The sequence below is a fragment of the Rhipicephalus sanguineus genome, chromosome 5 (assembly GCF_013339695.2).
Source record: "Rhipicephalus sanguineus isolate Rsan-2018 chromosome 5, BIME_Rsan_1.4, whole genome shotgun sequence".
Lineage (NCBI taxonomy): Eukaryota > Metazoa > Arthropoda > Arachnida > Ixodida > Ixodidae > Rhipicephalus > Rhipicephalus sanguineus.
In genome coordinates this window covers 109,393,492-109,415,675 of record NC_051180.1, presented here as the reverse complement: position 1 = coordinate 109,415,675, position 22,184 = coordinate 109,393,492, and the positions used below count along the sequence as shown (strand labels likewise).

Sequence of the window (22,184 nt, the reverse complement as noted above, 5' to 3'; positions counted from 1 at the left end):
CATCTGCATGGCAAGCAGGTGTTCTACCACAGAGCCACGATATTGCTTAAAACTGCTTCGGAAAAAAACATTTTATGAATGTCATGAAGTGGAAGGAGTCTCCTTAACGTGGCAGAACCGTGGAATCGCGCCAGTCTTCATAACATGTGGATTGCGCAAGGAGTGGTTGTTTTAAAGGCCCGCCCATTACAAAGCGCTCAGACATATTTAATCGTCATCAGTTCCAAAAGCAACAAAAAAGTGAGCAGCTGCGTAGGTTCGCGTGTTGCCTTACGGACGCGTAGTGGGCCCTTCGCTGATTCGCGAAAGGAAGAACTATGGCGTAGCGGGCACCTAACTGCACTTGCAGTAGGCGTTCTAGGACAGTTTGAAAAGGCCAATGTTACGCGCACTTTCGTTCGTTTCCTTACGGCGCGGTTGAGGCATGCGCGAGAACCGTACCGAGGCTAGTAATTGAGAAGGCGATGCGCGCGGGGGCCCGATTACGCCATCGCGTTCTACTCTTGAAGGCGAAGCTCATGTGACCTCCCAATTTTTTTCCTGCATTTGCTCTGCATTGCGGCCTACAATTCTATTATAGGACACTCTATTGTTGCGGCCTTTCCTATAGAACGTCGTCGTCGGGCGGCGTCGAAAGAGCCCATCTTCTCTCCAGCTTCCGTCAGTTTCTGGAACGGCCCAACGAAGGCGCATCCAGCGAACACCGAAACGTGCGTTTGGCGATAAATTTCCGTGAAGTTGCAAGTTTCTTGTTTACAGTGCTTCGTGTCCGCTTTTCACGTTGCCGTACATGGGGCCTTTATTCCACCATCGCGAAATATTTCAACAAAGCCTTAAGCGCGAGCGCTTAAGACCCTGCGCTTCGGAGCATGTGACCATAGGCTCGAAACACCTCCAAGATCGTTTCTTTTATAGCGATTGGTCTTACGCGACAAAGGGGGCGTACTTACTAACGCAAGTTTCTCGTCGAGTTTGTATGGAAACCTTGTATCGTCACAACGTCTCTTCCGGTATATGTCGCTAGCTGAGGTACTACACTTAGAATGAACTAGCAATTGGGACAGTGGCTCTTCAAATCAAATGCACCAACAATTTTGACGTTTTATTGATGCCACAACGTCGACACCCCACATGCAGAAATTTAGACACGCTTAGACAAGGATGCGCTTTAATCAATCCATCCAGTCATGATGCCCCTTTCACAGATGAGCATCCGTGAGGGAAAGACATTACGAGCACGGAATCGCGACAGTACGCTCACACACATCCACAAACGCACGTAACCAAACAGTTCTATGCGGCGTCTTTAGCGGAAATATATCACTAATTGTTCACCAATCTGGGCGCTCGCTCGCCGAGGGGCCCCTAGTACCTATAGAGCGCGCAGGAGCGGACCGTCCAAGGAAAGCAGAACCGCTCCGCGCCCTTCATCGTGCAATGCTCGATATTGGCGGCGAATTGCCTTCGTCCCATCACTCAAGCAGCATCTCGGTTACGTTGGTAATTTTACGTAAATTTAAAACACACACATTAAAAACTGCGCATATAGGCCAACTAAGCCGAATCGTCGAAAAGTGACGCTCGCTATCGATGGCTAGAAGTCCTGGTCGGTGTTTCTGCGCTTGTTCAGGTACCGGTACTCTCGTCCAATATCACCCTGCAAAAAGAAAGAAAAGGAAAAAATGAAAAAAAAAAATCGGCAGATCCCACGTACCGTGGGAATCGATGTTATGAGAAGCATGCGCGGGATGGTGACTGTGGCGTTATTTTTCACATTGAGCGAAACGTTACGGATAAATAATAATAATAATAATATCTGGGGTTTAACGTCCCAAAACCACGATATGATTATGAGAGACGCCGTAGTGGAGGGCTCCGGAAATTTCGACCATCTGGTGTTCTTTAACCTGCACCTAAATCTAAGTACACGGGCCTCTACCATTTCGCCTCCATCGAAATGCGACCGCCGCGGCCGGGATCGAACCCGCGACCTTCGGGTCAGCAGCCGAGCACCGTAACCGCTATACCACCGCGGCGGACCGAAACGTTACGGAATGACGCTAGATAAATGTGGAAGTGGTATACGCACACTCATATGTTGAATAGTCGCATATGTATTATACAGCCAGTTGTTTACAGTTGTGTAACGATGGCAACCACAACATGGGTGTTACCAACACCAGACGCGGTAAGCTGATATGTAGTTCTTATATTCTTCAATATTGGATAGTGAGAATCCTAACCAGACAAAGAAGGACCACAGATGCACAGGACAGGCGTTACTCGCAACTAAGCTTCATTCAGGAAAGTTTCCCTAGATATATACACAGCCGAGTGGCACGCGTAGGCGCACTGCACGTATGTTAGTCACAATTGCAGTTCTTACAGTTATGCTTGCACTTGTCTGTTATGGCGGAGAACAACGCGCGTTTCACGAACCCGTGTGCATGTGTGGAAGGGGTTCTTGACAGTTCTTGAACAAGGCCATCGTCATCGTGATTAGTGAGCACCAGCAGCTGGACCGGACTTGTTAATAGGATCCGTTCGTGATCGCGGTTACGAGGGGTCTAAGCGTAGTGAAGTGCGAGGTATAGTACAGCTGGTGGAAATCCTGGATGCCTCTTACGATGAAATGATCTATGATGCCTCCTGTCCTGGATCTGGCAGCGAGGTCTATTGATGGCCTGTCCACATCGAAGCCGTCTTTCACGCAGTATAAGGACCAGGCGTTGTTGGGTCTTTATAAATCAATGTTGAAGTCACCGGTAATGATGAGAGGCCTGGTACTCTCGGCAGATTTATTGTAGGAAGCATTTGCCCCGGTTTTTTCGTAATCCACGTGGTCCGCAACGTGGACCACGTGGACCAGTGGATAGTAGTAGAGCGTCTTCCAGGGGTGTTCTATCTTCAGCTTCCTCACTTTCCTTGCGTCCGCCGCGGTGGTCTAGCGGTTACGGTGCTCGGCTGCTGACCCGAAGGTCGCATGTTCGATCCCGGCCGCTGCTGTCGAATTTCGATGGAGGCAAAATGCTAGATGCCCGTGTACTGGGCGATCTCGGTACACGTTAAACAATACCAGATGGTCAAAATTTCCGGAGCCCTTCGCTACAGCGTCTCTCATAATCATATCGGGGTTTTCGGGACATGAAACCCCAACAATTATTATTATCACTTTCCTTGTGTGTCAATTGTGTGTTCGCGGTAACCGTGTTGGTTGAGACTGTATCACCTGTGGCACATACCCGCATAACATGAACTCTGGTATGCGGGTATGTGCCACACGTGACTGAGAGAAAGGATTTCATGACGTACGCGACAGGTATTTCAAGTTATTCATGTTATGACCAGTGAATCGTGTTTGCCATACACTGATCCCCTGCTATGCCAATTTCGGTATATTGGAAGTTATGGAGACGACCAGGAGAGCGCCCAGACGTAGGCAGATAGATAGATAGATAGATAGATAGATAGATAGATAGATAGATAGATAGATAGATAGAAACGGCCAAAGTGCCTGAGGTTCGCTAAGAAATGCTTCGCATATAAAAACCCCAGTGCCTCGTTAAGGCGCCTCTGTAATCTGGACTCAAGCAATAAAATAACGTCTTCGATGTTTGAAGCAAATAGGAAACGATGAGTACTTAAGATCTCTTAAACAAGGCAAGCTTTCATTTAAATACAAGATAGCCCTGACATACGCCTAGCTATGTTTTCGGGTATTCGCTTCTACTAACTAAATATGTCATAACCAAACAGAACTTTCAAATAGTAAATCACTGGTTGCAGTAAATCAAACAGTACTTCCAATCATGAGATTACAGGATTGAAGCGATAGCGCATGAATCTTCTTTTGTATTGGCATTCTCTAAAACTTCTTTATCAATTTCAGCAAGGTCAAAGGCGCCGTCTGTAGAAATAAACCTTACAAGTGACATCAATTACAGTGACGGAATCTATGCTTCAAGTCGAGCTTTACGCACGAGCTTTCAGTTATGTGCGTATGTAGTTCAACTGTGTCCTGAAGGTGTAAGCAGATTGCAGGCAGTCAAACCCACTATATGCTTTGAACGAATGCATCGTGCGTGCTAAGTGGTCCTATTGTTGTGAACGTGGCATGTGCTCCCTTACCCGTCGACTGGCCTCCATCTCTGCGATGCGCTCCTCTTCCGTGGGCACTCGGCGAAGCCAGTCGAACTCGAGCGGCAACTTGTACTGCTTATTCGAAATGACAATAATCACTGGTCGCGGCCTGGTCGCGAAGTCGCCCTGAAAAATAAGGAATAATTTGCGCAGCTCACTGCGTTGGACGGGGCACTTTTAGGGCAGATACGGTAAGCTGACTGGGATAATTCGTTGTTCATGATGCTAATAAACTACGCAAAAAAAAACAGGTATGTGCGGGAACAGTATGTGCGGGAACAGTTCAAAGAACACATTTCCACTGACAAAGAAACCGCGAAAAACATCAAGAGAAAACCTAATCACAGTGACCTGACGTGCATACCCGCACAATCCAAGAAGCTTAGAATAACAGAAGAGCTGACCTAGTTGGTAAGTATTCATTCTGAGAAGACAGGGCGTGCAAACACGGACACAAGAAAGAAGTCAGGACACCACAAACGCCGGTAGGAGTACATGGGAAAGGGCTCAGAGTACTAGAAATGAAGCTTAGAATAACAGAGAGCTGAGCTAGTTGGTACGTATTCGTTTTAAAAAGACAGGGCGTGCAAACACGGACACAAGAAAGAAGTCAGGACACCACAAATGTGGTGTCCTGACTTCTTGTGTCCGTGTTTGCACGCCCTGTCTTTTTAGAATGAATCCAAGAAGTATTTCTCTCTGTGTGACTGACGGTTAGGAACCAGCTCCAGAGTACGACAGTGTTCACTAAGATGAAGGATCAACAAGCACATCTAATCAGCGAGGCAGCTCACATGGTAAGCGAGAGGAGCGGCTGTGTGAGTAAACCTTCAGTCATAATATCTGAAAGATAGCTCAACTTCTTGGATTATGCGGGTACGCGCAGCAGGCCACTGCGATTCTCAAGTTTTCTCTTGGTGTCCTTTTGCTGTTTCTTTGTCAGTGGAAATATTTTACTTGTAGCTGTTCCGGTGCATGCATATAGTATAATTCACTTATATCAATAAAATAATCAGAAGTCAGCGCTTTTCCAGTGTGTCCGCTCTTCGTCCAAGTCTTTCTTTTTTTTTTTTCGCGCTGTTCATAATCATTAGGGCAGCTCGATGCAATGATATAGGAGTCATTGGGGAGTTGTGTGTTACGCATTCATAGCGAGGACGCAGAAAATAAAAATTTAGAAGCAGAAATAACCCAGCGGTTACACTTAACTGTATCGGCTTCATGTTCATGCCAAGCAATATCAAAGTAGTCAAGTTGAGATTCACAGCGCAAATACGTGAAACGGGGAAAAAAAACTGTAGGAAATGACAAGGACAAACGCTTATCCTTGTTTACTTTTGTCAAGCTCAAAGGTGCGGGTTCGACTTCCGGCCACGGCGGCCGCATTTCGATGAGGGCGAAATGCAAAGAATGTACGTGTGCTTAGATTTCGCTACAGGTTAACAAACCCAGGTGGTCGAAATTATTCCGAGTCACCCATTACTGCGTGCCACATAATCATGTCGTGGTTTCGGCACTTAAAACCCCAGCAGTTTTTTATACCATCCTCGTTTAGTTGGTTTCTGTCCCCGTTTAAACAAGCAGCGCCGTTTACCTCGAATTATACAGAATCAACTGGCCGAAACGCTCTTAAAGTAACGTGCCTGCAGAACCAAAGTCAAGATGGGAGCCGACAGATGGAAACACGGGGTCGAATAGGTTTAGCAAACAAGAGAAAGTGCCTCAGACAGGCTGGCCGACGTTTCGATATCTTTGACAAAGAGAGGTCCTCCTATCGAAACGTCGGCCAGCCTGTCTGAGGCACTTTCTACTGTTTGTTCAACCTATCCCACTCCGTGTCTGGAGAAAGTAAGATAATCGACTCACGGGAAAAATGAACCTCTTGACGGAGCGCGGGATGTAGGCCGGCGCCACGTAGATGTTTCCGATGTTGACGTCGACCAGCGTGCCCTGGATCAGGAGGATGTCCTCGATGTCCGGACTGACGAGGAAGTCGTGCGCACTCGACAAGTCCGGAAGCAGGAACGAGCTCAGCCGCATCTTGATCTTCTCCACGGGCCACGTCTGGGTAAAATGGCCAAGACTTGAGAAGCGTATTTGGACACTCGCCTTGACATGTCGCGTCTTAGAGCGAAAGCTGTACTGCGCGGTGCGCCCAACAGACAGATTGTAATACAAAGGACAATCACTGTTCCATTGCTTTCTTTTACAAAGGTGTGTGGAGGCCCTATGGAGACAACTTGCGTTGCATTATAATGCATGCGCTTTCTCACGTGGTCCACAATACTGTTTCTTATTTACGGGAACGGTGAGACGAGTCTCCAGTGTATCTATATCTTACAGGCTATATACGTTCATGCCCTTGACGGACATTGACTGCTTGAGTACGTAAGCTTTTGTCTCAGTGCTTATGCTTCATTCTGTGGTCTCAGACTCACCTGGTACTTCGCTTGAGTTTGTAAAATGAGCACGCCGAAAATGTTGGCGATATAGTACCATATCTGGTACAGGAAGCTAGGAGGCTTGGTGAATATCTGTATCGCCTCCATAACGCGGCTCCGAGGGATAATGTACGCCTGCATAGAGAAAGAATACTGTGATGTTGAGGGGCAAACGATAGTGGCGAGACCTGAACGTAGAATTTAGAAGTTAAATACAGTGGAAGCTTTATTAACGAGATTTACCCACTGGAAACGAGCTCAATAAAACTTCGGTTGGGCCTTGTCGGTACATAACCAGGACGTACGACAAAGAGATGAGACAGGCACAGGCTTGTCATGTGATCGAATATCAAATAAGGTACCCAATTTCTCGCTCCCCCTAATACAATGTAAAAGAATTTCCATGATTAAAGATTTCCACATTAAATATTCGTTAGTTCATTTCGGTGGTTCATAAACGTTTAAAGCTGTAAACAAAAACAGCATGGACACAGGACAGACACTTGTCACCAACTAGTTTAAGATATCGTTTAATGGTACAGCAGGAAGCGATATTAAAAATTCAGTCATCGGGTGCTCTAACCTTTGTTTTAAGGAAACAAGGTGACTTTTAAGGGCTCGTTTTTCTTCGTTAGATACAATATTAATGAGAACTAACATACAATAATGCCAAGAAAAGTATAGGGGGTGTTATTTCTAGTAATTAGAATATAAATGTGAAGAAAGCAAAGTGGACGAAAAGATAACTTGCCGCCCGCAGAGACCTCGCCGGCGGCACTCGCCGCCATGGCTGCGACCGGCGCTGACTAACACTCCTAGGTTTAAATGTAGATAGATGCCCTATAAAGTGGACGAGAGGATGGCCGCCGCCGTAGCTCAGTGATCGAGCATCGGACGCGTTATTCGAAGGTCGCAGGTTCGGTCCCTGCCGGCGGCAAGTTATCTTTTCGTCCACTTTACTTTCTTCACATTTATATTCTAATTACTAGAAATAACACCCCTTATACTTTCCTTGGCATTATTGTCTGTTAGTTCTCATTACCTTTTGTTTTAGTTTTTTTAGTTTTTTTTTTCCCAGAGAGGAATGGAAACCCACAGGAGTGATAAGGCTAATTTCCGCTTTTGTCTAGAATGGAGAATACTTTAAATAGTAAGTCCCTGCTTTCGATATAATACGTAGTTGTCAATCCTTAATGTGGCCGCAAGAACCGATGGACACTCCCATTTTCTGAAAAGGCATGCAAGACAGCAACCAGCCCGCAAGAGCTTCCATCTAAACACAACTTGCTACATTAAACGCTAACTTAAGCGTCGCCCACTTTCGCCAACTGAACACTTTCCGCACAGCACTGCAGCAGTTACACAACACTGCTGTCTATATGAATGAATGAATGAATGAATGAATGAATGAATGAATGAATGAATGAATGAATGAATGAATGAATGAATGAATGAATGAATGAATGAATGAATGGTTTATTCCAGTGAAATACAGCAAATGGGCCTCGTGCGAAAAGCTACAAGGGTATACCTAGAGAAGTGCACGAGGCCCAATAAAGCAAAAAGACAAAAAAATACAGAGCAGCAGAAACATGTGCACATTCACAGGCAAACATATACGTACAATGTAAAGTTACAAAGCAGAAAAGAGTGAACATTTGCGCTCATGACGCAAGCAAATAAAAAGTCAAACGGGGATACTGAAAAACAATGAACGATCGTTCAATAGCATACAAGATCTTCGTGGCCGAAAACTAAATGAGAAACCTTTATGGCAATGTTCATCTAGACGAACAAAAGGAGGACTGAGGTGCGTTAATGAGATACAACTTATAAGTTCTTCAAGGAGTCTGTAAAAACATTTTGATTTTTTATGCTGTGATTATTTAGTGCATACGGTAAAGTGAAATTAAGGCTTTGATTACCGTATAGCGTCCTGGTTCGGGGAACGTTCAATATTTGTTTGCTTCTGCTGTAGAAGCATTTTTCAGGAGGTTAACGTAAGTGAAAAAAAAAAAAGAAGAGCCTTATGATATTTCCCGCTTCACCACTCACATTGACGGGCGTCTCGGTAGATACTCGTGTCGCGGTGGGCTCGTCGGTTACCAGGCCGAGGGCCCCCAGTGTGACGGGGGCGCCCAGATAGTCCTCGAAGTACTCGTCGCTGAAGAAGAACAGCGACGACGACGAGTTCGGCAGCGCCCCGTCATCGCGGAACTCCACCTCGCCCTCGATCTGCGTCCACCATAGCAACGCATTTAACTAAGGTGTACCAAGGCATTGTGCTACAACAACAGGATAGGCCATAAAACGCCAGAAGTCCGGCACTAGTGATCATCCTAGTGAAAACATTTACGAGGCTTGAACCTTAAGACTATCATTTCTCGAAGTCCTCTGTGTCGGTGGGTGTATTTTATTATTGCGATAGCAATTATATGGACAGTCTCGGCTAAATTTTGCCGTCGCCGTTGCCGTCATGCACCGTATATGTATAAGTATGTATATATATATATATAAAAGCCCGAAAGAAAAATTATTCAGAAAAATGCTTCCGAAGCGCGGAATCGAACCAGGGACCTCTTGCTCCGCAGCGAGTGGCGCTAACCACTATTTTAAAGCACGTCAACGCTGCGATGTAGTTGCAGATTATGGCGTTTTGGACTCAACCCAGAGCGAAGAGACAACTAATTTCGACGAGCACCGCGAAAAACACAGAGGCGCAAGTACACAGGACGCGCGAAGTCCTGCGTGCTTGTGCCTTCATGTGCTCGTGTATACTCGTGCGCACACCAACTAGCCCAACAAGCCCTTGTACTCGTGTTTTGCGCACTGCTGTTCGAAAGCCAAAACAGCAACCAACTAACTGCATGGCCCAAACAAAAGTGCTATTACTGTAACATCCACTCACTTTGACAATGCCCGAGTATGTAATGAGAATCGGGCTTTCGCAGCCCTTGTCGACGATGACGTCGCCGGCTCCGTAAGCCACCGGCCTGAGCTGCATCTGCAAGAGAAAGCGAAAGTTCATATATTTCCTGAACGCCGACTTTGTTGGAGTCCTCACGGTTGAACACACAGTTGAAGGGCGTGTGGTGGAAGCCGACGCTGTTAGTCAACTTCTTGTAATCGCTCAAGAGCATCCCAGAAAAGGTGCACCAACACACACAGACGAGAACAGATTTCCCCAACAGAGGAGAGGCAAGTTTTGCCGCAACGCTCCTCCCCCCCCCCCCGCCTCCCCTCTCCGCCCCCCATGTTGGTCGAGTCCGAGGAAAACAAAAATAAAACGATGATGTGTTTCCTTTGGCCTTTGGTCTCCTGCCTTCCGAGGGTAGAGGTGCGAACTAAATAGTTCTTGGAATGGAACATCATTATAGCCAAAAGCCTGCACGTCCTTAACCCTGCATATTAAACTATGACGGGACAGGTCCGACTAAGTAGAGGTATAGGGCATACTTGCCCCCCCCCCCCTTTCCTTTGTGTACGCCTATGCCAACATACAGCCGCAAACATCATCATTCTCCTGCTTACTGCAGCGAGACACCTCCTGGAACCATTCCTGCCTTATGTGCCTTACTTATTGATTGCCTCTGAATACACTGGTGTTGTCCGTTCTTACGGCATCGTGCCTGCCTCGTTTCATTTTTATCTTCTTCCTTTAGTACGCCCTTCGACTTATGTGTTATTGAAGGCGTTGTCAACTTCCGCCGTATTGTAGACTTGGCTTTCTTGTGTCTTATTTACTCGGAATCTGATAGGCCTTCAATTGGCGCAAAACGTCGCCATCGCAATATTTGAAAATCTGGCCGCAATTGACACTGTCCAGATTATAACCCCTAGCGTAAATTCTGCGCAAATTATTTCTCGCTGAAACGCACATTTTTATTTGTGTGAATTGCAGTAATATGAATAGTATGAGTACTACGTTGTTCTGGCGATAGCTAATCATTCAACCACTTTATGACGCTCTAGACTACTGCCACGCTTCTTAGCGGCACAATTAGTATGCTGGTTGGTGAAGTTTACGGGCGCCATTTGAGCAGCTCCCTTCGAGTTTTCCGAAGTCGTTGAAGACGAGCTGGAACTTAGCAACGGACGTGTTCACTTACAGCAAGGAACTGTCGAACGCTGTCAGACCCGATCCAGGGAATGACACGCAGCACGGCGATCGGCTTGTAGCTCGCAGGCAAGCTGTTGGGCGCGCAAATGATACCCATCATCTTGTCCTTGAGCATCTGGTACAGCTCTCGATGCTGCTCCTCGGTAAAGAATCCGTCGCGCTGCATCTCGGCCACGTGCGCCGACACGTCGTTCAAGATGGTCTGGCCCGCCTGGCGACTCTTGAAGGCGACCGCGATGCCCGGGAAGCGCGACTGGATCTCCACCAGGTTGCGCAGCACGATGAGCCGATTGTTGGTGGCGCGGCTGCGCGTTTCCAGCGCCAGGTCGGGTGACGGCACGTACTTCCACACGTTCTGCTGCACCTCTTCCTCGCCCGTGATGATGGCCAGCGAGGTCTCGTACGCCGCGTAGATTATTTTGTCCAGGTATCGGTGAAGCACGTCCACCAACCAGTCCTGGACCACCTGAGCACGCGGAAGGTAGAAAGTTGAAAATGTCTACACAAAATCGAACTCAAGTATACTGTGGTTTTACATGCATAAATATCGTTATGTGTCGCTTATCTAGGGGACGAAGAAGAGGAGCACAGGTCGGCTCCTGTTTCGCCATCTTTGTTTTTGTGACCCCCATCACCCTGCTCATGTACGTATCGTAAATACACCTATCTTCCGGCGTCTCCTCGTAACAGTAGGTACTATCCTGGATCTTCCTTGCTATACCGAGCTTTTTCTTCAATCGGCGTCTGACATCCAACGCAATGATGGCGGTTCACGTCTCGTTGCGCCATACTCGGCTATGAGTAACGTCGCGGCAGATAGCTCCTGATATTATTGAACTAAAAGAGTTCTTCAAAGCACTCTCAAAATCAATTAAAATGAAGTTTCTGTATTTAATTTCCATCTGCCACTGTCGCCAGAAGTTGGAACTTAGACATTTCCAGCTCCGCTATGCCATGGTCATTAACTCATAGCAATGCATTTGCGATTTCTGCGGTTCAGCGCGGACGACCACTTTACCTCGATGTACTTGACGGCGTGGACCAGCCGCACAGACATGGCCAGGATGAAGATGGTCGTGGGGATGGTCTGGTACTGGTACTGCGCGGCAACCAGGAAGTAGATGGTAAACTGGACGATGAACACGAAGATGCACGTGGCCACCAGCACCAGGTCCAGTTTGTTGTAGTTGTCCAACCGCACGAACCGGTGCCCGTAAGCCGTTATCTGCATGGTCGCGTTTGTAGTACGTAAAATTACTTTCTTTTTATCTGACGCAAACTCGCAGTTTCGAAACAAGAACATCAGGTTACTGTGAACCCGGATAGCTTCAGACGTTACACGGCTGTGCGAGAACCTTAATAAATTACGTGAAATTCAACTGACCTCAGTAGAGAATACTGTGTGTTAAGACGTGAGCGTGCTTACGCTGGCTTCGTTCGCCTACAGTGGAGATTGGCGACTGTCAACAACCGGGTCCTAGCGGAATGTGTGCTTTCGCACAGTCGATAAATTTACATAAAGGGTCCTCAATGTTTACCGGAATAGTATATTCCACACAGAGTAGTTGCCATCACAGGAAGTTAACCAGCTAGGGCCATTACGTCTCTTAAGCGCTGCTAACGACATCTAGTTTTTTTGGCCGTTTTTTATCAAACGTGACTTATTAAGCGGGCTTTTCACGCGTGAGATGGGGAATTCACGTACCATGGTGGTAATCTCGGCGGCGAAGAGAATGATGTAGACGCCCTCGATGACAAGAACGGCGTCCGAGCGCGGCTTGGGCGGCAGTGGCGTGTTCATCAGCATGCCCAGCAGGCACGTGAGGAAGGTGAGCGTGGTGCTGGTGATGACCAGCTCGTAGTACTTGTGCTCGAACATGTCGATGATGCGCTCCTGTACGTTGCGCTCCATCTGGCTCTGGAAGGACTCGGTGTCGTCCATGAGGTCCTCGCCGAAGCTGGACACCGACAGGCGCTCCTTCTGCATGGAACGAAGACGGTGAGAAGGAAGTTGCTTCACTGCGAAGATTGCCGGCGCTGCCTAGAGTTTCAATTCAACAGGTTCAATAGGTGCTCACCGTCCATTTGATCCAATCGGGAATGTCGATCAGCGATTCGATGGTGTCCGCGCCCATGTACCTGCAACGAGCTCCATGCAATATAACCCACCGGCAGTGGCACCAGATGCAGCAGATGAATTCAGCAGTTTGGCTGGTTAGGCAGCGATACTTATCATGCTTTTGTGTTTTTGCTACATCAATGGTAATCAATGCAAACGCAATTATTGGCTTAAAATTGCTACTAATTAATCGGTAAGTTGCTCCGTCGAATATCGGGCGTATACACTTGCGTACAATTATGTTTTTGTACGAACGAAGGGGAATTCTTCGAGGGGTTCGTTTCTTTGTTAGATAGAACCAATGAAAGCAACAGACAATTAGGCCAAGGAAAGCGTAAGGAACATTATTTGTTGTTTTGTAACTATACTGTAGTGATTGCGACCTCAACTGAAAGGAATTAAAGTGTATTACTACGCTACTCATTGCACTATAATCAATACACAAATCAAAGTTAAAAAGAACAAATAATGTCTCCTATGCTATCCTTGGCTTAACTGTCTGCTGGTTTCATTGGTTATGCTTTTTGTGAAATATACATTAGAAATGCAACTATGGCGTAGAATTACTAAACGTCAGCGTGCTGTCTCCACAAAGGATTGGCGCTAAGGCAACAAAGGTTATGATACATTACAACGTTTTCATTCAGTCTATATCCACTTAGTTGTCCACAATCTAAGTGTCTGTGATGAACAAGCTGCCAAGTACAAGCTGTGGTCTACACTCACACTTTCTTATCGAACGGGTACTGCAGTGCCGCCAGCAGAGTCATCATGGTGCTCTTCTGGATCATTCCTTCTCGGTACTGCCTCGAATAGCTCACCTGCAAAAAAAGGAGAAAAAAAAACACGCCCATGCGAGGTAGAGCTCGAGTTCTCCCTTTACAAAATCAGTGACAGTCCACTCACCTGCTCGATTCTGAGCACGTTTTCGACGGCAAAGTGTTCCTCCTTTATCTGAGCTTCGCGCTGGCAGGGTCTCCTTTTCGAGTCAAGCTTCAACTGCGAGTGAATGACGACGTGTAGTGTTACCATCATACGCTGGAGTGCTAGGTAACTCCGTATTGTTGCAAGTCATGCAGTCTCTTCCTAAAACCATATGCCGGCCCTGCGCGGCGGGGTTTGGTCCTCCTGATGTCGTCAAACGTGGTGTTAAGGTCGCAACCTAACTGCGAACCTTTTTTCTCTGGACAAAATACAAGCTAAGTCTAAGGTTGTGGGTTCAGATCCCATCGATGGAAATAGTGATGCTTCGTGCACTTTAATTCCTTCCAGTTGAGGCAAATGTTATTACACTACAGTCCAGAACACAACAAATAATGTCCACTATGCTTTCCTCGGCTTAATTATTAAGTCTGTTGGTTTCATTAGCTGTGTCAAACAAAGAAACGAGCCCCTCGAACAATTCTCCTTCTTTAAGCTGTACCAAATGTGTGATGTGGCGCCAAATGGCAAGTCGAGATGTTTCCCTAGCCTTCATAAAGCATTTTCAGCAAGTTCGTGTGTTTATTTATGGCAAAACTCGCTCAACGACAGCCCACTTTGTATCCCGTGAGCTTCAATGTGTAAAGTAAAGTGAAGCTCTAGTATTCGAACTTTTCAAAGTACGCTCGACGTATTTTTTATTATTATAAGGAAAAGTGCCCCTGGAAGGCCAAACGAAAACACACTGCTTGGCGAACACTGCTCCCCCAAATCCAACCCCCCCCCCTCACCCTGCCAACAGTGTTATTGACGATAACGGCCACAAATGTTACTCAATGTGGCCGAACTCCCTTCCAAAGCTTTCATTGAAAAATCAAAAGTAAAACTTAACTGTACACGACAACCCAACCTTACGTCGTTTGTGATGTTCGCGTCGTTTGTGAAGTTTGTGATGTTCACGTGTGCCGTTGTCTATAAGTTAACATTGTCATGCGGCCGCTGTTAGTAAAGCAAACAGTCCGTTCTGTTAAATATCATCCGCGACAGCATGCTTGCTCGCTTAGAAGGTCAGTTGCGAATCATTTGGCAGATCACTGCAAAAAGAAACGAAGATGTGGTTTATAACCCTGTCTTCATATTTGCACGATCACAGTATGGTATCCCGAGCAACGAGCTCGATAGATTCGTAAACCGTTCGAAGTACATCAATATGGTGAATAGTTTTCAATGTGCCCCCTACGTCTTTGTATCGCAGTGAATTGCGCTACCTATCAAATGTACAGTACACACGGATTGAAACGCGACATCGTTTCTTTTCTTTTATAGCATAGCGACTGCTATAAGCAATTGCTCTTGATAACCGCGTCATGCTACAAATCTGGCCACTAAAGCTAACGCTGACTCTGATGTAAGTGTTCGAGTAAAAATTATGCCGATATGAGACGAACTGTAGACGCTGGAAACAAAAGCACATACGCGCATTACTTAGCGCTAAATTTTCGCGTTTCTCTCCGGTCAGCGGTCAGCAGTAGCTTGTTCTAGAACGGCGTTTTTTCGTCTGCGAAGCTGGTCTTGCCTAAATATTGCAGGTAACAAGGCGATATAGAATGGTCCTTGGTCAGCGCTACGTCCCGTGGCTCTGTTTGTTCCGATTCGTCGTTTCTTATCTCGCCGTACACTGGTGTGTTGCGGGGCCATTTACCCACGGCTTGTGTCCCGACGCGAACGGATTCTGGATGATGGTGTGGCGCAAGACCCACTTCCAGTCGACCGGCCGGAAGTACGAGTCGGCCTCCTGGACTCGACTGGACACCATCACATGGTCCTTCAGGTACGTCACGGCGCTCGACATGGTGCGCTGTTCAATCTCGGACACTTCCAGTACCCCTGCGATTCGCAAGTGAAAAAACGGCCTTCGATAAAGAAACGAACGTTGCACCGGGACGGGTGTTATCGCCGCAAACGTTTGACCTGAACTAGAAGCATCATTTGCCGATAGTGTAAAGGCCTACCAAACTAAGGGAATTCCTAATTGTAGAAGTGCACAGTAGTCATGTCGCAGGGGCAGTTGCTTTAATGTGGAACAGTAGCAGGTCTACGACAAAACACGCAGACCGCGCCACCCTCACATTTCGATATAATTCTAAGATTATTCCATATTCCCTGAAGAAAAAACAAACACTGTATGATGGAGCGCTCCACAGATGGGAAGGTTTCCGGTGGCAGCACCAATTGACGTTTTTGTGTTCTTGCATGGCGGGAGATTGATAGAAAACGAAACATGTCGCAAAAATAATCTTGTGAAAGTGTACACTACTGCCGGCACATTAAAGCCAGCCGATAAGTGCTACAATAATGTTTGCAACGCGCATCTTTAAAGCAAAGCGTCCCCAAGGTGTCATATATACACATCAGTGCCCTTCCACTCTACGCCAGTGGTGTCACGGTATCGCCTAAGTGGCAGTGCGCATGCATAATACTATATCTTCTATATCTACAAAGCGAAAAACTATGTTTCCCAACCTCGGCTACTAATTTTGAAATTTGTAACATCGGCTTGCAGTTACTAAAGCAACTTCGCAATTATTTCTTACCGAAAGTCCTGAAGACAAATTCGAGGAAAGTGACGTTTATCAACTGGCCCAGGAGTATGTCGCAAACGATGTAAGGAAACGTCTGCGAGAAGAAAAAAATGTTTCTTCTTAAAGTATAGCAGTGGCGTTTTCCGGTTAAAAACTGTACACTGAGGTGATGATAAAGCAAGAGGTGAGTTGCACGCTTTTGATTAATCTGCCTTACGACCAAAACGCACGAACAATTCTCTATAGACACCATGCACTCGAACTTCCTTCTGCGACAGCAGCGCCAGAACGCATAGCGCGCGAGAGAAAGAAGCCAAACTGGGCAGACGCGATCACATTATCCGTGGCGCTGTATTGCTTATCAAGACGCAAGAGTGTCCCCTATCTGGAAGTTCCCAAGTCCGCATGCGGTTCACGCGATGAGCGATGAACCACAAAGCGCATTGTCGTGCCTTTCTTAATCTCGTGACACCTTTCCTTGCAACCCTGTCGGCCGATGTCGGCGAAACTGGGCTTATAAGTGAGAGCTAGATAGCGCCCTCTTGCCAGTGCACGGGGCCCATATTTGTGTTTTGAGCGTGACGCATTTTATAACACATCAAGCCATGTTAATGCCGTGATGAATGGCTTCAAAGATGGCTTGCAATCGTCTATAGTGTTTAAGATCATAGTGTTCAAGCTTTCTCGCACCGTTCACGTGAAAGAATAAATTCAATCCCTTCTCTTCCCATAAAAGTAAGCTCTTGGGTTTTACCCAAAGCATTCCATTAACGCTCTTCAAGCAACTTTAAAGTTTTTAAGGCATTATATGGGCGTTGTATACACAGTTTTTCAGTATAATGTCGATAAACTTGTTAGGCAGGCATTCCTTTGCATTCAAACATATGTGCAAGCCTTCGTGTTATATGACGTTTTTGGTATAGGCAAAACAGCCCACATTTTTTACCAACTTTTAAGACAGCTCGCCCAGAGCCAAGGGCGCAAATATATTTCGTACAACATACGGGCACGTCTTTTTCTTTTTCTGAAAAAGCTGTCGTCATTACTCAGTGTTTCCCAAAACAAACCTGGAACAAGCCCTTCGTTACAAGAGTAGAAGCTTGGGCGAGTTGTTCGCCACGGTGGAGCAGTAGACCAGGAAATAAAGAGAAAAAAAACCGCAGTGGAGCAGTGGTTATATATGGTGTTCGGCTGCTGACTTGAAGGTCGCGGGTTCGATCCCAGCCGTGGCGGCCGCATTTCGATGGAGGTGAAATGTAGAGGCCCGTATACTGTGCGATGTCAGTGCACGTTAAAGAACTCCAGATGGTCGAAATTGCTGGAGCCCTCCACTGCGGCTTCTCCAATAATAATATCGTGGTTTTGGGACGTAAAACCCCACATATTATTATAGCTTGGGTGAGTTGGTATTCGTTCATGACGGCATATATCACTCAATTGTGCGGTTCAGTTATGTGGCGCCTGAGTTCGTGTGGTTAAAAAATTTCATTGTTTTTGTTTTTTTCTGTTGCGCCGTGTTAACAGTGCATGCGTATAGCATAGCGCGCGAACACAGGGAAAAAAAGGACAGAGTAGGAAAAAGAGCGTTGACTCTTAACTTCTATTTATTTTGCATAAGAACAAAATAGATATATGCAGAAAACGACAAGGACCAGCCCAACCATAACATCCTCAAGTCAAATCGATTGGACCACGTGTCCACGACTGCAATCGTTCATCGTACTTATCGTGTTAACGTTTTCATAACATCCATATTTTGCTCTTCTGCAAAATAAAGATCAGTTGGAAGTTGGCGCTCTTTTTCTACTCCGTCCATTTTTTCCTATATTCACGCGCTGCGCTATACGCCGTCATGAAGCCCTTCCCTACTGTTTAGATCCCATTCAACCAGTTGCTTACCCCTCCGACGTATTCAACGTTGATAGTCGACTGATGGTGGTAGAGGAAGGTGACGACGGTGATGTTGAGTGGCCCTTTGAGTCCCATCCACACGGTGACCGCGGCCTGGCGCCACGACACCGGGTAGCCAAACTGCTCGATGATCGGAAACAGGGCCACCACCGAGAACAGTCGCGCCAGGATGCGCACGCCGTATGCCAGCGCCACCTGCGACAGATGCAGCCGAGACTAGAACCTCGCTAAAGGATTACTTCCATAACACCGCGCCCATGTCATCACTACGAACTCGTCCGAGAAGCTAGTGCATGATGTTTATAAGCTATATATGCTCCGCCTTTGATATACTCATCGTTAACACAAACCAACCACCAAACTTCACAAAGATGGTGTCTGCTTATATACCGCAAGTAGGGTAGTTATACTACAAGTAATATGTGCGCCTATGCACTGATATTACAGAAAGGTGTATTCCTTGTGGAAGCAATATTTTCTATCAAGGCTGCTTTTCTGTGCTCATTGGTAAATTCTGAGGTACTTTAGGTGCAAATACATTCTCATTCTCTTCTGAAAGCTTTCCATAGAAGTATGAACACGCAAGCTCAGTGAAAAAGAATGTGTTGAATGCTGAAGGCCCCACAACTAGCCTTCGGCTAAGGGGCCATACAGTGTTTGCACATGTTTTGAATTTACTTATGGAAATAAATTTCAAACTTCGATATCAGGAAACCTAGCTCCCCGATCCTCAAACCTTTTCACCAACGCGTCAACTAGTCAACACAGCGAGGCTGGCGGCCGGATCACATGACATCCTGCACTGAGGAGCCTGTCCACCAGGAAGGCTAGCAACCAAAGTTCGTCTGCTCTAAGTCTTCCTCTGGTTTTGCGATCCCGTTTGAAGAAGTCGTATACTTTTACCTTGAAGTATGCACAGCCAACCAGCGCAAGCATTGATGCTACTATTTTAGGAAAAAATTCATCTCTCTCTGCTTCCTGTATAGTTTACTAAGTATACAATGGTGTGCTTTAGAAAATATGTAATTATTCTAGACTAAACGCCACGCCTACGTGAGCACCGGAAGTATTGCTAAGGCCACTTACTTGTGGCAAGATGCTGGTCCGGGCGAAGATGAAAAGCAACTCGCCGCCGTACAGCGATGACATGAAGAGCGAGAGGAAACCCGAAACGTCGTAGATGGCCGACCAGTACTTGTGCAGCAGGCCCTCGAGCTCGGTGCAGGCGACCAGGCGGTGCGAAGTGGTGATGAGCGTGAAGGCCACCACGCCGTCGACGCCCGAGATGCCCATGACCTCGAGCAGGCAGAAGGTGGCGTACGTCAGGCATATGTGCAGGAACGTGTTGCTGCTCTGACTCTGCGGCGCCAGGCGCAGCGACCAGATGGCCACGGCTCCCATCACTACGCCGCCCAGAGTGCCCATCACGTGCGACACCAGCAGGTGGTTCAGCACTGTCGTCACGCTCTGATTTTCCTGCGCACAAGAGCACAAGACCTTGTTATCGCGGGGCAATCCAGGTGTCCAAACAAGGTGGACTAGTGGGATGTCCGTTTCGGTGGAGTACTTTACGAGCAGCCGGGGAAGTACGGCCTTGTGCGTTGTTTCGACATGCTTGCTGGAAGTCTGTGATAGTATCAAGATTCACGCGTGTGTATAGCTGAGAATGTGTGGGGCATCACCGTGGGCTGTCCGAGACAGCGAAAGTAATATAAGGTTACTTATGACTCACTCAAATTCAGTAGCCTACGTGTGTTAAGATGGAATACGCGGGCCACACATCACAGGTTCAAGACCGAAGAATATGTTACTCTATGACCGAAGTTTCTTGAGACCCTTCTTTACTTGAACAAGCTACTCGCTCGCTTCTTTCGCAATATGAGGAATACTGTACCATGGACTGAGATCACAAAAAGAGCAAATGTAATGCTGGCTTACGACAATAACAAAAGCATTTCTTCGACGCCAATTTTGGCTACCTATGCCCCTACAAAAGACGTCGCAGGGGCAATGGCAGTGAGAAGTAGCGCACAGCACTAGCCGCATGCACTGTCACGATAGTGCGTGTTCGTTCTAGTCCGTTACACGCTGAACATTTTCGTCACGTGCCAGAGAACGCTGGGCGACGATTTGACTGCGAAGCGCGTTAATTATATCCACTGCGAACTGAATACAGCTACTGCTTGAGAAGCATACGGCTTTTTCTAAGCCTTTAGCTGATGAACAATAAGCCAGAACGGTATATGTCCTTGCAAAACGTCATGCGCTGAGGAATTACTGACATTAAACGTTTCAACTAGCGGCGTTGTCTTCGGCGCCTGCAAGTTAGCAATTCGAGCATTCCGGGACTTTGCATTCGTACATGGGCCTCGACGGTGTCAAGGACGGACCAGACGAAGAGATTGTTGACGATGGACTCGGCCTGCAACATCGTGGTCAGTATGGGGTAGCGCCCTTCCTCTAGCAGCTCATCGGCGATGGGCAGCCTCTCGCAGGAGCAAAGCAGGATGCCGAACAGCAAGCAGTTGTTGATGCCCTTGGTGCCCAGGAAGGTGTACGCGTACAGCGCCGACACCACCGTGCTGATGCCTAGCGTTCCCACGGAGAAGACTGTGATCTCTCGGTGGCATCTAGAAATGAGCAGAGTAGATTTAGGTGCACGTTAAAGAAACCGAGGTGGCCGAAAATTCCGGAGACCTCGACTACGGCGTCTCTCAGTCATGGTGGTTTTGGGACGCTAAACCTCAACTATTATTATTAAAAATGGGCAGAAGAGAAGGTGGCGTACACAGCGAGCTGACACTGAACAAAACCGTAAGGAGGCTAATGTCGACAATACTTCAATTAATTTTCAAGCGAAGCTCGTTATAACCTACGGAATTTGGGGGCGTCGTATGCAAAAAATCCAGCTCCCGTGAGTGCAAAGAAACGTGGCCCTCGAAGATGCGCAGGCCACATGCATATTTGTATGCGCCGTTTTCCAATATCTGGTGTTCTCTCGATTGGGGGCTTGTCGGCGATCAGTCGTTTCTGATATGGCAATCTGATTTTTCATCACGGTCATTTGTCATTCTACGTTACCGCATTTCATCGTTGCCTGGATATGAACGCCAGACCGTCGTTGTTGCCTGCAGCGCTGCTAAGTACGTGACTGACGGCCCAATTCGCAGCATGGAGAAACGGAACAGTTAGGAGGAAGCACTGTGCAATGAGAAAGAAAGAAAGAAAGAAAGAAAGAAAGAAAGAAAGAAAGAAAGAAAGAAAGAAAGAAAGAAAGAAAGAAAGAAAGAAAGAAAGAAAGAAAGAAAGAAAGAAATAAATAAATAAATAAATAACGTCAGGCACTCCCACGCCAACCTTCGCTTGCCCCCATTTTCCCGATAGGGAAAGAGTTCTCGATTTTTTTCTGTACCTTCGCGCTATCTTTGTCCGGCACTCAATCCGCATAAATTGTCCCGCGATCGATCGATTTCAAGCTGTGGTTGACAACAAAAACTACTGGCCCGTAGCATGTATACCTGCGGAAGATGAAGTGGTTGATGCCCTGCGTGGCATACACTGTCGCCGCTGGCACGAACACCATGAGCACGTGGAACTTGATGTTTCGCAACCACATGGAAAGCGAGTCGAGGCCCTTCTCATTCTCGGCGTCCTGATACGAGAACCCAAACCCCGCGATGAACATGAACACTGTGTACGGAAAGCGGATCCGGCGCTGCAACTTCTTCAAGGCCACTGCGAAAAGGAGAAAGGACCCCTGGTAAGCACTACAGGGGCCGTCCTAACCCACGAGAAATACAAATGCTCCCGACTCCACGGCAGGTCTCATGTCGTGTGGTTGTTGCGATAAAAAGGCGCGAGTCTTGTCAAATTGTCAGCTACTGTGGTTCAGCGGGCCATGGTCTTGGGGGCGCTTTTCTATTGCGCGACGTGTGCAACTGTAACGTAGA

General features: G+C 47.0%; 2 protein-coding genes across 2 annotated transcripts in view; one reads left to right on the top strand and one right to left on the bottom strand.

The window, feature by feature from the left end:
- Positions 1-1,142: 1,142 nt before the first annotated feature.
- On the bottom strand, positions 1,143-21,971 carry LOC119394124 (sodium/hydrogen exchanger 11-like). Its single transcript, XM_037661372.2, has 18 exons — positions 21,753-21,971; positions 20,597-20,864; positions 19,321-19,710; positions 18,223-18,450; positions 16,336-16,417; positions 15,444-15,628; positions 13,727-13,819; positions 13,547-13,641; positions 12,780-12,840; positions 12,407-12,682; positions 11,720-11,926; positions 10,691-11,167; positions 9,490-9,585; positions 8,637-8,816; positions 6,579-6,716; positions 6,007-6,204; positions 4,129-4,266; positions 1,143-1,657 (listed from the first exon to the last, which is right to left on the bottom strand). The coding sequence occupies exons 1-18, from the start codon at positions 21,917-21,919 to the stop codon at positions 1,595-1,597; spliced, it is 3,342 nt and encodes a 1,113-aa protein (XP_037517300.2). The 5' UTR covers positions 21,920-21,971; the 3' UTR covers positions 1,143-1,594.
- The window catches only part of LOC119394125 (uncharacterized), a 31,007-nt gene continuing 24,156 nt past the window's right edge, over positions 15,334-22,184 (top strand). Inside the window, exon 1 of the mRNA XM_037661373.2 lies at positions 15,334-15,572. The gene's annotated coding sequence lies outside the window, so the exon portion shown is untranslated. The remainder of the gene's footprint in view (positions 15,573-22,184) is intronic.